At 44.4% G+C, this 14,680-nt stretch overlaps 1 protein-coding gene across 1 annotated transcript; it reads left to right on the top strand.

The window, feature by feature from the left end:
* The first annotated feature begins 9,360 nt into the window (after positions 1 to 9,360).
* On the top strand, positions 9,361 to 10,640 carry LOC107276198 (anti-H(O) lectin). The gene has a single exon (XM_015755976.3). It carries the CDS (start codon positions 9,444 to 9,446, stop codon positions 10,494 to 10,496), a length of 1,053 nt encoding a protein of 350 aa, XP_015611462.1. The 5' UTR covers positions 9,361 to 9,443; the 3' UTR covers positions 10,497 to 10,640.
* The last annotated feature ends 4,040 nt before the right edge of the window (positions 10,641 to 14,680 follow it).

The raw sequence follows: 14,680 nt of genomic DNA, 5'->3' as shown, positions 1-14,680 counted from the left end.
TATATAAGGAGGGGTCCGGATGCCTCTCAGGGCGCGATTTTTTCCTCAGATCATACAATCAATAATACACTCGGCGGAATCATCCCCGGACAGGAGTAGGGTATTACTTCTTGAATAAGAAGGCCTGAACCTGTATAAAATTCTTTGTCTCTAAACCCATCCACTTTCCTAGCTTGATAGCCACCCCTTTTAGTATTGCCGAAATCTTGTTTCGACAGCCAGCGTTGACATGAGAAGATGCTTGCCTGAGGTGGTCGCTGTTGGTTTCTCTGCTTCTACCGGAAGCTCCATTGAGGTACACCGGGTGCTGTCATGGTCATTCAACTCCACCCTAACATGGATGGATTTTTCAGTAATGCCACCAGGAGCAGCACCTGTGCCCCCAGAAACTGTCAGCTCTGAACCAATAATGTCACCAGGAGCAGCAGTGCCCCCAGAAAAAGTGAGCTCCCCCAGATCACAAGGTAAATTAATTACATGGCACAATAGCAATTTCAGTTGCGTTTGCAGTATCCTTTGTGCTGGTATGTCCTTTCATGGGTTTTCTTCTAAGACGTCGATTAGCATGGAAGAGATCAAATGGAATCTCTGATGGAAATTGTCAGGTTGAACTTGACGAAATTGAATTTGCGAAAGGTGTTGGCCCCAGAAGGTATAATTACAGGGAACTTGCTGCTGCGACGGGTAACTTTGCTGAGGAGAAGAAGCTAGGAAGAGGGGGTTTTGGTCATGTTTACCACGGATGCCTGAAAATTGATGATCAGGAAAGGCTTGTGGCCATCAAAAAGTTCTCACCAGACTCATCTGCTCAGGGGAGGAAGGAGTTTGAGGCTGAGATCAAGATCATAAGTCGGTTGAGGCATCGAAACCTTGTCCAATTAATTGGTTGGTGTGACTAGGGTTGGAAATTTCGGACCGAAATTTCCGAAATTCATTTTGGTCCCCTCCGAAACGATATTAATTCAGCCGAATTTTTTGAATTTTTTTAATTTTTTCATGAATTTGGGTAATATTTGTTCAAATTCAACTAAATTTTGTTCAAAATTTCGGAAATTTCGGACCAAAATTTCCGAAATTTCCGAAATTTCGGGATTTCGGTGACCCCCGATCAAAACCACTAAACCGATATAGTGAACCTGGGTGTGGCAGTTGCACGGGTCTCCTGATTGTTTATGAGCTCGTATCTGAAGGTAGTCTTGACAAGCATATATACAAAAATGAGAGGTTTTTAACATGGGCCGAAAGGTACGATATCGAACTCATTTTTTGCTGAATATGTTTGCCTTTTAAAGATAGACCTTCTACCTGGAGAACAGAGATAACAGTTGCACTCATGGATATCAGACTTGCAGTCGAATGGTAACTCATGGATATCACACTTGCAGTCTCATGTTAACTCAGGGATGTCACACTTGCAGTGTAATGATATGTATTTTTTATTATAGAAATCATACAACGATTCTAACGAACAAAATTTATAGAAATCGTAATATATTTCTAAAATTTGAGACTAATAGAAGATATATCTTTTGAGTTTCTTACTTGATCAATTTGGTGGTTAATAAGGTGTGTTTCTGGAAAGACCCACTGACAACAACCAGGCCAATTCAGGATAGCCTAATAGACTGCACAATAAAAATGATGCACACTCATCAACTTGAAAATTGATCAACAAAATACTAGCAAACCATTGAACTTTGATGGTGAAGTTAGTAGGGTTGAATAGTCCCACATTGTTTGTGAAAGGGTAAAGGACCTAAGATATAAGTGGGGGAGTCCCTCATCTCAATGGCTAGCTTTTGGGGTGGGAAAGACCCTTTACGATCGTACAATTGGTATCAGAGCCTGGCTAGGTTAACATCTCTGGCCCGATGGACACAGTGTGTGAAGACCTAATGGACCGTGGGTGCATGCGGGGCCCGTATACCTGATGGACCGTGGGCCGGTGGGGCCCGTATAGGACACCAATGTGTGAAGTGTGTGAAGACCGTGTTTTGGGGTGGGAAAGGCCATTTACGATCGTACAATTGGTATCAGAGCCTAGCTAGGTTAACATCTCTGGCCCGATGGACACAGTGTGTGAAGACCTAATGGACCGTGGGTGCATGCGGGGCCCGTATAACTGATGGACTGTGGGCCGGTGGGGCCCGTATAGGACACTAATGTATGAAGGGGGAGATGGTGAAGGGCTGAGAGATACCAATGTGCGAAGGGGGAGATGGTGAAGGGCTAAGGGACATCAATGTGAAGGATAAAGGACCTAAGATATAAGTGGGGGAGCCCCTCACCTCAATAGCTAGCTTTTGGTGTAGGAAAGGCCGTTTACAGTCCTAGAAGTAATTTTCTTCTAAACACTAGGCTATGAAGGTTAGGCCAGGACAACCAAAAAAACTACTTCTACGACTGAGAAGAAAACTATAACACAGTTGAGGACTCCTGAGGGTCCTCACAACAGTTGACATAGCCTATGAAAAAATATAAAGGTAAATGAGTACTCAGTTAACAGTTGACGGAGAGAGTACACAGTTGAGAACACAGTTAACTTTTGTTTAGAAGTAGTTTTCTTCTAAACACTAGGCTATGAAGGTTAGCTACTTCTCACGTAGTTATAGTAAAGGGAGTACTCATTTGAGTTTATTCCACAGTTGAGAAGTAGTTTTTTTTTTTTAGGACTCCTAATCAACTGTTTATATTTTCAGGTAGATTTGAGACAATAATGGAACTAAAATTAAGGACTAGCTAAATCTTCAGTTGGTTAGGTTCAGCTGTGTAGTTTCCTAAATATAAATAACAACATTAAATTTAGCATGTAGAATTCAAATCTATCCACACTCACCAGAAGTTGGCGGACATAGCTACAAACAATTCTCTCATTTTCACTACGCTAATCTTTCATCAACAAGTACAAGATCATCATTGGCCTGGGCTCTGCACTCCGCTACCTTCAGCAAGAGTGGGAGCAGTGCGTCGTCCACGGCGACATCAAGCCAAGCAACATCATACTCGGCTCGTCCTACAACACCAAGGCTGTGTTCGTTTGGACGTTTTCCCAGCGCGCTACAGTAACACGGAAAACGGAACGGTTCATTAACACGTGATTAATTAAGTATTAGCTAATTTTTTTTTTTCAAAAATGGATTAATTTGATTTTTTTAAGCAACTTTTGTATAGAAACTTTTTGCAAAAAAGTACACCGTGTAGTAGTTTGAAAAGCGTGCGCGGGGGCAAAACACTGTAGCGCGCTGGAAAACGTCCAAACGAACACAGCCCAAGCTTGGGGACTTCGGCCTGGCGAGCGAGGCTCGTCGACAATGGCGCCAAGTCACGGACAACCAAAGTCGTGCTCGGGACCGCCGGGTACATCGACCCGGAGCTCGTCAACACGCGCAGGCCGAGCACCGAGTCCGACGTCCCATGCTGCGCCGAATAAAAAGGGAGAGGGGATCGAGGCGCACGGCACTTTGGAAAATTTTGAAGTAGTAGGAGGGAAAAATGGGATGGTTATGTTTATAGGCAGCTCTCTTAATAGGGTATGGGAAAATCAGCTCATTTTACGGGAAAAATTTTCGTGCGGTCCTCTTAAATGGACCGTATGGGAAAATGAGCCGATTTTCTCGTGCGGATCGAGTTATCGTCTACACGCAATCTAAAAGGCTCCATGTCCAGGAAAATCATTTGTGTAGTAGTGGTTTCACTTTAGACACCTTTAGCTCATCTTTTCATTTTGGATTAGGTTATTTTGCCTTTGTTTCACTTTGGATCACCCCAAAATCGTTTTTCAACAACATCAACGATATACTGGTGCACATCGGTAGTTGTATTCTGGCAATCACCCCGACTTACACATACGCTATTATTAGTTAGATGAGAGTGTCAATACAACTAGAGAAGAAACTTTGGGGGTATAAAGTGTAACAAAGGTAATCTTATCTAGTCCAAAGTAAAAAGATTGTCTAAGGGTAGTTCAAAGTAAAACTTAGATAATAAAAAGTGAACCAAAGTATAATTCACTCTTTTTAAATTATTAAGAAATGAGTATAGTTTACTCCGTCAAACTATTTTAACAGAGCATATAACCCCTAAACTTTTTTGTTCTCATTTTATAACCATCAACTATTGAGAATAGTCCATTTTATTCTTTAAGGGTATTTCTCTCTCTAACAGAGTCGATATATCGTATATTGGATTGAAATTTGGTAGGATGATAGATGCATTACAATTTACATATCTAATTTTTAGATTTTTTATCACTATTTACATAGACTGAAAGAACCAAAGACTAATTTAAATTACAGTATTTTAAACTATACAAGCAAACAGTCATGAAAGATCTTGAAAATACTTTTGAACTTTGATAATGGTTTCTTTTTTCTTAACGAACCACACAAGACGGTACGATGATTCATCGAATAGAGTATGAAAAAAATTACAAGGCTAGCACTCTTGAAGATAGTAACCAGGAAAAGAAAAAAAAACACCATGACCACACACCACACATTGACAGCACCTATATAGGATCCAAGAGTAGGCCCTAGCACTAGCCGCTGCTAAGGGTGACTAGCCGCTGCAAGGCCAACAAAGAAGCTACACCTGAGCCGGCCAAAGCCAAACCCTAACAATGAGCACCGTGCACAACTCTATCCACGTCCTTGGGGTCGGAGGGGAAGAGAGTGAGAGAGAAGATGGAACTGCTCCCTCCCCCACCCCCCACCCCCCCACAACAAGGCCCACCAACATGGCTTGCTTGCATCGACTAGGGCGCCAGCGCAAGAGGATATCCATCTAGAGAGGGCACGCGCAGGATGTCCAAGAGAGATTTTGGCAGGAGGCATACTAAATGACGTCTCCAAGGAGAAAAGCAACGCTAAACATCGACGTCGGTATCTGTCGAGGTCTTGAGGAGAACCAAGACAAGGTTTCCAGTCAGCAGTCCACCCGAGGGAGAGGGATGGCTTGATAGTGCCCCAAGAGGGAAAACAACACCTAAAACACTGTCGTTGCTGGCCCGGCAAGATCGAGCTAGGTTGTACACCTGCCGCCCGCTCCCTGCCGACTCATAGATAACGCTCCAATGCTCCACCACCGACCATCCTCCATCGGCACATGGTCATTGTTGTACCGACATCCCCCGCCAAACAACCTCACCGGCCTCACTATCGTCGTCGTGTCAGCCTTCCGCACCATCGGCCGTGCCGGCCTCCCGACCATCACCCAAACCAACCCCTTGGTGCCACCAGCACCACGCCAGCGTCCCTCCGCCACCTATGTGTTAACGACCAAATTTGGTAATCCAAGTATCGGAGGTGGAGAAGGAATTGAAGTGGAGTTCGAGATGGAGATCGTTCCGGAAACAGAGTGGGATCGGCTGAAGTCCGAATCAGCTGCGACCTATATCGGCAGAGTCCGAGTTGGACAGGGTTAGCCGATTGAGCCGAATCCGACAATATGACAAGGAATACGTTGTCTGGTTGAGTCAATGAGCTTCATGAGGATTTCCACGCATGGATAAGAGTCATGAGAATGCAATTGTATCTATTAGTTAGGATGTTTTATGCAATTTCCTTAGATATATGTTTGGGCAAAACTCTGCCGCAAAAACTTATGGTATCTTAGAGTTTGTTAGAGATAAGAGTTGTGTCCGATATGGACATATTTTGTAATCTCGGGTATAAATAGACCCCGAACCCCATGTAATAAAACAACACACGTTTAATACAATCTTGGCGCATCGCCACCCTTTTACTTTCATTTTGTTTCGACGAGTTCTTGCTTTCGGGTTGAGCTGCATCGGTTTCGATCTTCGACTAGAGGTAAAACTTGTTATGGCGGCTTGTGTTCTCGGGATTAGTGCTTCCATCTTTATGATACTCTAATCTTGTTTATATAATTCATCGAGTTATCATATATCTTATGTAATCTCCGGCAATATCGCTATCTAACCGTTAATCGGCTAACGTCTGTTACTAGAAGGCGTTGAATACTGACGTTGACTTAGATTATATATGATATCTACCACTCTATGAAACATCCAACGGCTTGATTGTCTAGATATTGTCCTTCTTTTCATACTTATAGCTGCATCAGTTGAGTTTGATCTTATGAGTCGAGATTAGAATCTCAATCTCTAGCCTGCCTTTGGTTGTCGATTAGGGTAGCATCGGGGTTTCAGCCGATCTTACCTGATTTAATTACATTTATCTTATATGCTTGATTGACATGTTAAATATGCCCTTTATATTAAGATCTTGTTACATTTAAGTATATTAGGCCTTTGTTTGGTATATTTTACTTGTTTTGATATCTTAATATAGAGTGGTATCGGAGTATTAGCCGATACACGCTAGATCCATCTAATCGGCTATGCTATGAACATATATAGTCCTGTTGTTAATATATATTTCGATCTAAGTGATTTATACTATCTCGGCATAGCGACCAATCTATCCCAATCACTTTATTTAAGTATATATCGACATAAGGATTACATATCGTTAATATCTACAGCCGATCGAGTAGATTTAGTTCTTTCTTACTTATTCATGACTGCCGATCGATGCATATATGACATCGGCCCAAAGATAAATGATATGTCATCGGCAACTAGCCGATTGGCTATCGTTTATGGATTTAACCGCGGTTTCTTTGTCTTTGTTTCTTGTTGATTGCAAGATCAAATCAACTGGCACGCTCACACACCCAAAGGCAAGTTTTAGACCGCACTAGAGTTAAGCAGATCTCCCAGGCCTCGTGTTTTTACATCAACACTATCGAACGCTACAGCACGAACCCTCGTCATCCAGTCTCCGCCTACCTCGAGGATCGCCACCTATGCGCATCCTCCTTCCCGCTGCCTCCAGCACCATTCACTGCCATCCACGTGGGCCTCTCTGGCCAACTCATCAACTCCCCTCAACATGCCTGACACCATCGTCGAGAGCCACTAGCCTCCCTCGCCGGAGCGCCCTGTTCGGGGGACCTAGATCCGTTGGTGCGGGTCCACAAACCTCGTCGCTGGCATCTTCACCATGCGCCATCGCACTCTCTACGCCGCAGCCACCGCCTCCTCAGCTGCAATCACAACCACATGTGATCTGTCCTCCCTCACTGAAGAGGCCAGATCCGAAATAGGGGAGCACCGGATTAGGCGAGGGGGAAGCCATATCTAGCGGCGCTTCCCGTAACTGAGCCCGCTGCCTCGTCCCTGCCTCCAACGCCACCTCCTCCATCATCACCGCTACCTCCTCTACCCCGCCACCTACCAGTCTCCTCGCCGACCGGTGAAGGAGGGTCTGATGCTAGCGCCACATCCTCGCTAGCCTCCGAGGTCCAACGACGCCATGTTGCCCTAGGCCGCGATCTGCCGCCTTGCTCTCTGCCCAGTGCCGAAACGGCACCGTGGACCTCCATCGTCAGATCCGCCCGTGCTCGATCTGGAGAGGCGGGAGCTGTGAGGCCCGCTGCCGCCGTCCTAGCGAGTCACCGGCTTTGCCGACACCTCGCTCGGGCAGCTGCTAGGGTTGTCGCTGCCCGTCCGCCCTCATGGGGAGCCAACACGGTGGCAGTACATTTTGACTGTTCTACTTTGATAATTGTTTCATTTAAGGCTATAGTATAAAATGTCTGCTTAAAGTGAACCATTTTCAATAATTTTGTGGGGGTAAACTGAGGAAAAAAATAGTTTATGTGGTTAAATGATCCAATGAAATAGCTTGAGGACGTGAAATGGACCTTTTCCAGTTGTTAATACAGGATAGCCCTTTCTTAATTCTTCTCGAGGCTTAAACTTTTTGAGAAAGATCGTGTATCCCCTCCCCAACACATACACCGTCTCTGTTTCATAGATCGCTTTAAATTGTTAGGGGAGTCGTCTTTTGAAAAATTAGTGAGCTTATTTATAAGTTGAACAAGAACAGATTGCAAACTCTTAGTACAAAAAATAAAATATTCAAATGCGTTCTATGGAAACAGAACTAAATAAATGCTCTTGAAAAGCAAGTGCAAACCCCTGTACAATGCTAAGCGAATCCTATGAATAAGATGACCGCCCATCAAGGGAATTTGGTGCCGTACGCTGTGAGGAAATTGTGTAGCGGATTAGCTCGGTCGGTCTGTCATTCTGGAGTCTGGACCTGGTATATTTAATTATTTGCCACGCTATTAAGTATGGCATTTAACAATTTGTTACTACTCCTCTATAGACATACAGGGCCTCATTGTTTGGCATATTCATATGTTTATCAGCTAAAATTTAAATTTTCAACATTAAATTTGGAGCTGATTTTGGGGTTTTTTAATTGAAGTTTATTTTTCAGCCTTTGCTTTTAGATCGCTAAGAACTCATATATAAAAGTTTTATTCACAAATTGATTTTCGTTTGCAAATATGCCATTTGGCATATTCAGAAAATATGCCAAATGATGAGGCTGATAGAGAATAGAGTGGCAAAAGCGAAGTAAGCATAGCTTAACTAGTTAGATTCTTGTGATGGAATAAATCCACCCGGATTCAAATCCTTTATTTAACACGTGCTTGTTTTTATGGTTAATTATTTTTTCGGTGGTCAGCAACGTACCCATTAACAGCGAGGCACCCGTGGTGCCGACCCCGTTTTTTAAAAGTGTTCATAGGCACATGCATTTGTGTTCATAGGCACCCGTGGTGACTTCCTTAAACTTATGGTATGCCGACCCTGTCTTTCAAAGGTGTTTATAGACCCCTGTATATTTGTGTTCATAGGGTTATGGAGAAGGTTTGTGCTTATAGAAGTAGGGTGTGCATGTATGTGTTTATATGAGTGATTGTGCGCGCGTTATGGGCGTGAGCCCATTGTGTGCGCCTGCATTTGTGCTCATAGGGGTAGAGTGCATGTGCGTGCGTTCATATGGGTGAGTCTGCGCGGGTTGTGAGCACCTGCATTTGTGTTCATATGGTCATAGTGGTGAGTATGCACCCATTATATACCCCTGCGTTTGTGTTCATAGGAGTAGGATGTGCGCTTGTACGTTGATATGGGTAAGTTTGCGCTCACTGTGAATACATGCGTTTGCACTGTATTTCTCAAGAAAAATATAGTGGCAAAGTATTAAACACCAAATACTTAAATATGTTGTGTACCATACGCAGCACCTTCGGTCGAAATTTCCGGGAAATCAGCGGATCACGACCGGAAGACGGAAGTCATGTGGTGTGAAGTTGTACTCGCTCAGCGTGATGAGAGCAACGTCGGGCTCTTATTCTACTAGTTTTCCGTTGAGTTCAGATCGAGATCGATGATATCTGTCGTCTACGACGAAAGACTACAAGCCAATCATGTTTCAGCAGGCTATCAGGGTTAGAAATGTACTCCTATGTATTCCTAGTGTATACGGTATACCTAGTTATATTTACCGATCAAATGTATTGCTGCACAAAGCCATTGAGATGAGATCTGCTGCACCTGCAACATGAGTCCTCGGCAGCTACTCTCCGTGCTGCTGATCTCGCTGCTGTCCACCCATCCGCCTACCGGCGTTTCGTCCCTCTCCTTCAGCTATGACTTCTCCTCCCAGCCTCACTACAACACTAAAGATCTCAGCCTCTTCTACCTGAAGACGACCACAAGCATCCTCGATCTCCATGGCCGCCTCCATGGAGACAGTACTACTACCGTGTGGAGCAAAGGAATCCGGAGCGTCGGCAGGGTGCTTCACACGCAGCCCGTGCTGCTCTGGGACAACGCCACCGGCGCTGCCGCGAGCTTCACCATGACCTTCTGCCTCAGAACGCAGCAGCAGACCGGCGCCGGCGCCGGCGGCTCTCCTCCTCGCATGTCTGTGTTCCTCGTGCCTTACTACCCGTCGAGCAACAGAAACAGCAGAAGCGTTACAACGGACGGCGATGATCAGATTGAGGAGGTCGAGTTCGAGACTACACTAATAGCACGGTCGTCGTCAATGTCACATCCATCGTCGTCTACAAGCTGCAGATCATCAACACCACCGTGGTCACTGGCCGGAGACACCAACCACGGATCGGCCGGCGGCGGCGAAGGCACAGTGTTCGTGCATATTGGATACGACCACAGAACGCAGGTGCTAACAAAATCTGTCCGGATCGGCGGCGCGCCCTGCAGAAGCATCAACTCGACTGTTGATCTGAGGAGAAGCTTGCCGAGCGAGGTGGCCGTCGGCTTCTCGTCGACCACCGGCCACCCGATTCAGCTGCACAACATACTGCTCTGGTCGTTCAATTCCACGCTAGAAACGAAGACACGTTCTTCCCCTTTGACGCAGCCTGATGAGGAGACTCTAGTTCATCAGGCACCGGTAACTTCTAACGAGAGACGATCCTTTGTTTCCTGGAAGCAGCTGCTGGTCCGTTTGGATCCTTGGAACCGGTCCGTGGAATTGGGTTTGGGGTTCCAGTTCTTCGAGCGGAGTTGGGTTCGGCTAAAGTTGGTGCTGAATTCTAATTTCAACATATCTCTAGAGTATGGCATCGGAAACGAGTGGGATTAGAATTTGAAGCCCAACTCCACGCGCTGGTTGTATCGCACTTTATTTATTCGGAATTGCTATCTGTCATGTGACAGATTTTAGAGTTGGATAATAAATTTTTGGATACTCATAGCATGTTTTTCAAAGTGCTAAACGGTGCGTTTCGTGCAAAAACTTTCTATACGAAAGTTGTTCTAAAATATCATATTAATCTATTTTTCAAGTTTGTAATAATTAAAACTTAATTAATCACACGTTATTTACCGCCTCGTTTTACGTGAAACACTTAATCTTTATCTTCATCTTCATTCTCACGAGATTCAAACACCACCTTAGTGTGAAGAAACGGAAGCAGTACGCGCACGTGTGAAGAAATATCTCATTCCCATACCTATTCGTGAGATCGGTTTGGCGCACGTTCGCCCATTAGCTCTTAAGAAAAGATTGAAGAGTGAGTGAAGACTGAAGAGTAACCACGCACATAATATGGATTATATTTCGACCCCTGAAGAGGATTCGTTTACTATACTCCACTGTGGGCAACATTCCCAATCCGTCTATAATGACACTCTCTCACCATGGCTGGTGCTCTGCGTCAATGGCGATTGGCCCGACAGAGAAACAAACAGAGGTGGTGACCAAAGAGGTTGATGTGGTGGGATGGGATCATATGAGCTCTCTCCAAACCAACGGATTGGCAACAGTAGCCCCTGTTTCATGGGCGTGGCCAAAGGTCCCGTTCTTTTCTCCAACAAGAGTTGGATGAAGATTAAGATTTTCATGGCAGCTTTTCAAACTGCTAAACGGTGTATTTCATGCGAAAACTTTCTATATGAAAATTGCTCTAAAATATCATATTAATCAATTTTTCAATTTGTAATAATTAAAACTCAATAACACCACCTCGTTTTGCGTAAAAACTTAATCTTCATCTTTAGGAGAAAATAACACCACCTTTCTTGGCCTATTTTGTGATGTGATCTTGCTAGATAAAGAAAGGACAGTGTTGAGACTTAAGAGGGTGGGCCCAAATGTGCAACTGATACTCCTATCAATTTTCTAATGACAAATACTACTCTGTCCCAAAAAGGGTTTGATTTTTTTCTGGGACGAAAGGGGCAAGTGAACGACGCACCATTATAGTTGGCCAAATGGGCCGCTCGGCACGGCCTAGGCCCGGCCGTGCCTGGGCTAGGCCAAAGTGGCGTGCCTTGGGCCAGCCCACGGGCCTCGGGCCATATGGCCATCTATACGCGCCATTAAGTAATCAGTATAGTTGGAATTTTGCCGTATTGTCAGCGCCAGTCATAACATTTTGCAAGAAATAAAAGGTCAGTTTATAGCATTGTCTTTGATCGATATTCACCAGCCCAACAACAGACGAACGATGCACCGGGCCACATCGGTCCACCCTGGAACCTCGCCCAGGCAATGCAGCCGAGCAACAAGGACGCGAATTGCAGCCGAGGCCGGCTCGATCGGCAATGCACGATGGGCCGGTAGCGGAGACAAGACACATCGACAGACCATGCTACCGCACAAGCACGAGGTGTACACAACAGAGTACGTTCTCGCTGCTTACTGCTTAGCTAGATTAGATGCACATCACACGAACATTTGCTGGAGCAAAGATGAATACACAGGTGACATTTTGTGCCGTTTAACTTGCAACGGCATGCATTTTCCGTTTATTCTCGTGCAAAAATAGAAAACGTGACTCACCACCGACTAAAACAGCTGACTTTGACGCACCATCCTTACATATGACGAATTTTTTTTATTTATAATTTTTTTATTAAAAGTTTTACAAAAATAATTTTCCATTTTGAAAATTGACGGAAATAGTCGCCTACCGCCCTCTGGGAGGGCGATTTTTAAAAATCGCCCTCCCAGGGGGCGGCGAAAATGACGTGGCAGACGGCCGTTCGCTCTCGGGCGACGGCCGTCAACGAAATTTGCAGGCGGCCCCCTTGCCGCCCTCCGCGAGGGCGATTTTGTACTGTGCGGGGGGCCGCCTGCAAATGGGCGGCGAGGGGGGGCATGGAAATTTGCAGGCGGCCCCCTTGCCGCCCTCCGCGAGGGCGATTTTGCACTGTGCGGGGGGCCGCCTGCAAATGGGCGGCGAGGGGGCATGGAATTTTGCAGGCGGCCCCCTTGCCGCCCTGGGGGAGGGCGATTTTGTACTGTGCTCTATATTTTTTTTATATAAATATCAATAGTTATCAAATCTTTTTATATTGAAAACTATACAAGATTAAAATCTCCAAGATTGGTAAAATACAATTTTATTATTTTTTAGGGCATATTTGGAATGTTACCGTACAAATATTTTGTTAATGCCAAAATATAAGCAAGTTTTGGCACTACCAAATATTTGGTAAGGTAAAATTGCATTTGATCATATTTGGTTTGCTGCCAAAATGTAAAATTGTAGTGAAGAATGTTGTACATAATCTCAATTCTAGATTACGTATTACCAATTAATAGGCTTCCATTTTCGTGTGTGGTGTGGTAGTGGGAAAGAAGATATGAAGAGGTTGCCTTCAGATTGTCAATTATATAGCGTCGTTTTCACTGCAATATATGTGAACTCAATGAGATACATTATTCATTAGATGTGACAAGACGATCACGCGTGGAACCAGTACCAGCTTTCAGTGTTCTCACTCTCTACAAATGCAAAAGCCATAGGTAGAACCTGGTTGTTCCCATCACAGCCAATTGCTGTCAATATCTGACCTCGGTATTTACCTGTCATAAAAGTTCCATCTATGCATAGAACAGGTCGACAATGCACAAAAGCATTGATGCAAGCACCCAATGAGAAAAAGGCTCTTTGCAGCACACTCTTTGTTCTATCTTCAACCGATGTAAATGTATGTAGGTCATAGTAAGTATTATTATTCCTCTGGGCAATGGTGGCTAACAAACGAGGCAAATTATCATAAGAAGCTTCAAATGTGCCATACCTCATCTCAATGATCTTTTGTTTGGCTCTCCAGGCCTTTGCATAGCTTATGGTGTACTTGAATTTGTTCTCGATGTGCCTAATAATTGATTTTGGTTCAAAGCCAATGTTACCAACAACACTGCTGTACATCTCACTTGCCACAAAAGCTGAAGTGATGTTTCGGTGATACTTCTCCACCCCTTGTAAGTAGCACTTGTGCTCGGTCACAATGCTAACTTTCCAATAATCATTCCATTTACCCTTATATGCATGGACACGCCACGGACAATCTTCCTTCATGCACCTCACTTCATACACATAATTTGTTGACTTGACCACCCTAAACTCTCTCTGCAATGAAACTGCCCAATGCTTCACCGCCTCCTTCATCTCATCCTTATGAGCATACCTTGCACCCTCAATTACCTCGTACTCCTTATACTCCCAGGGTACATGATCACCCTCTGATATAACAAGACCAGAGAAGTCCTCATTTGCCCAATCAGTGGCCATTACATCACCTTCCTCATCGGATGATGCGTCGTCCTCCGCTTGCTCATTATCCGAATCTTCCCTCTCCATTTCATCAACAATTATACCGACTCTCTCCCCCTCATCCGCCATGCCCATGGCCTGCTCCTCCCTTGGTTGATTTTCCTCATTTTGCATCGATGGTCCAACAACATCCCCTGCATTGCTAGGACCCTCCACATCTTCGGTTTGCATTGAAACATTTGTATCTTTCTCTTGTACCGACACAAATATAACGAGGGGCCATGACCGTTCAAAAGCCATTTCCACATACCGTCTCCAAGCAGCAGTGCTGTCCATCGGCATTAGTTCCCAAAAATAACCTTCTATTGCACGACTCACTACAACAGATACTGACATTGTGTAGACTTCTTGGTCTATTCTAAATCCTCTCAACAACCAACTATAAATTGACTGAAATGTTCTCTCCGCAGGCCTATCGATGCCCTTAGATGTCATTACAAAATCTGACAGATCAACACCATCTGGACCAAATCTAATATTTCCTTCACCGTGAACTATCTGAAATGTGACCTTACTTGACATTGTGCCTGATGAAAACAATAACTGCGTTAACCTCGCATTTCTGTACTACGCCCTAAGTTACATTCTCTACAATATTGTTCTCTAAATTTCTAAAAGTAGGTTACATTCTCCAGATCAAACTAAACTACATCTTACAATTAACACTACTGTCTATGTCTCAATTCATACTATTATATTC

Source organism: Oryza sativa, chromosome 9 (genome assembly GCF_034140825.1).
Source record: "Oryza sativa Japonica Group chromosome 9, ASM3414082v1".
NCBI classification, from domain to species: Eukaryota; Viridiplantae; Streptophyta; class Magnoliopsida; order Poales; family Poaceae; genus Oryza; species Oryza sativa.
This window is presented reverse-complemented; position numbering and strand designations above follow the sequence as displayed.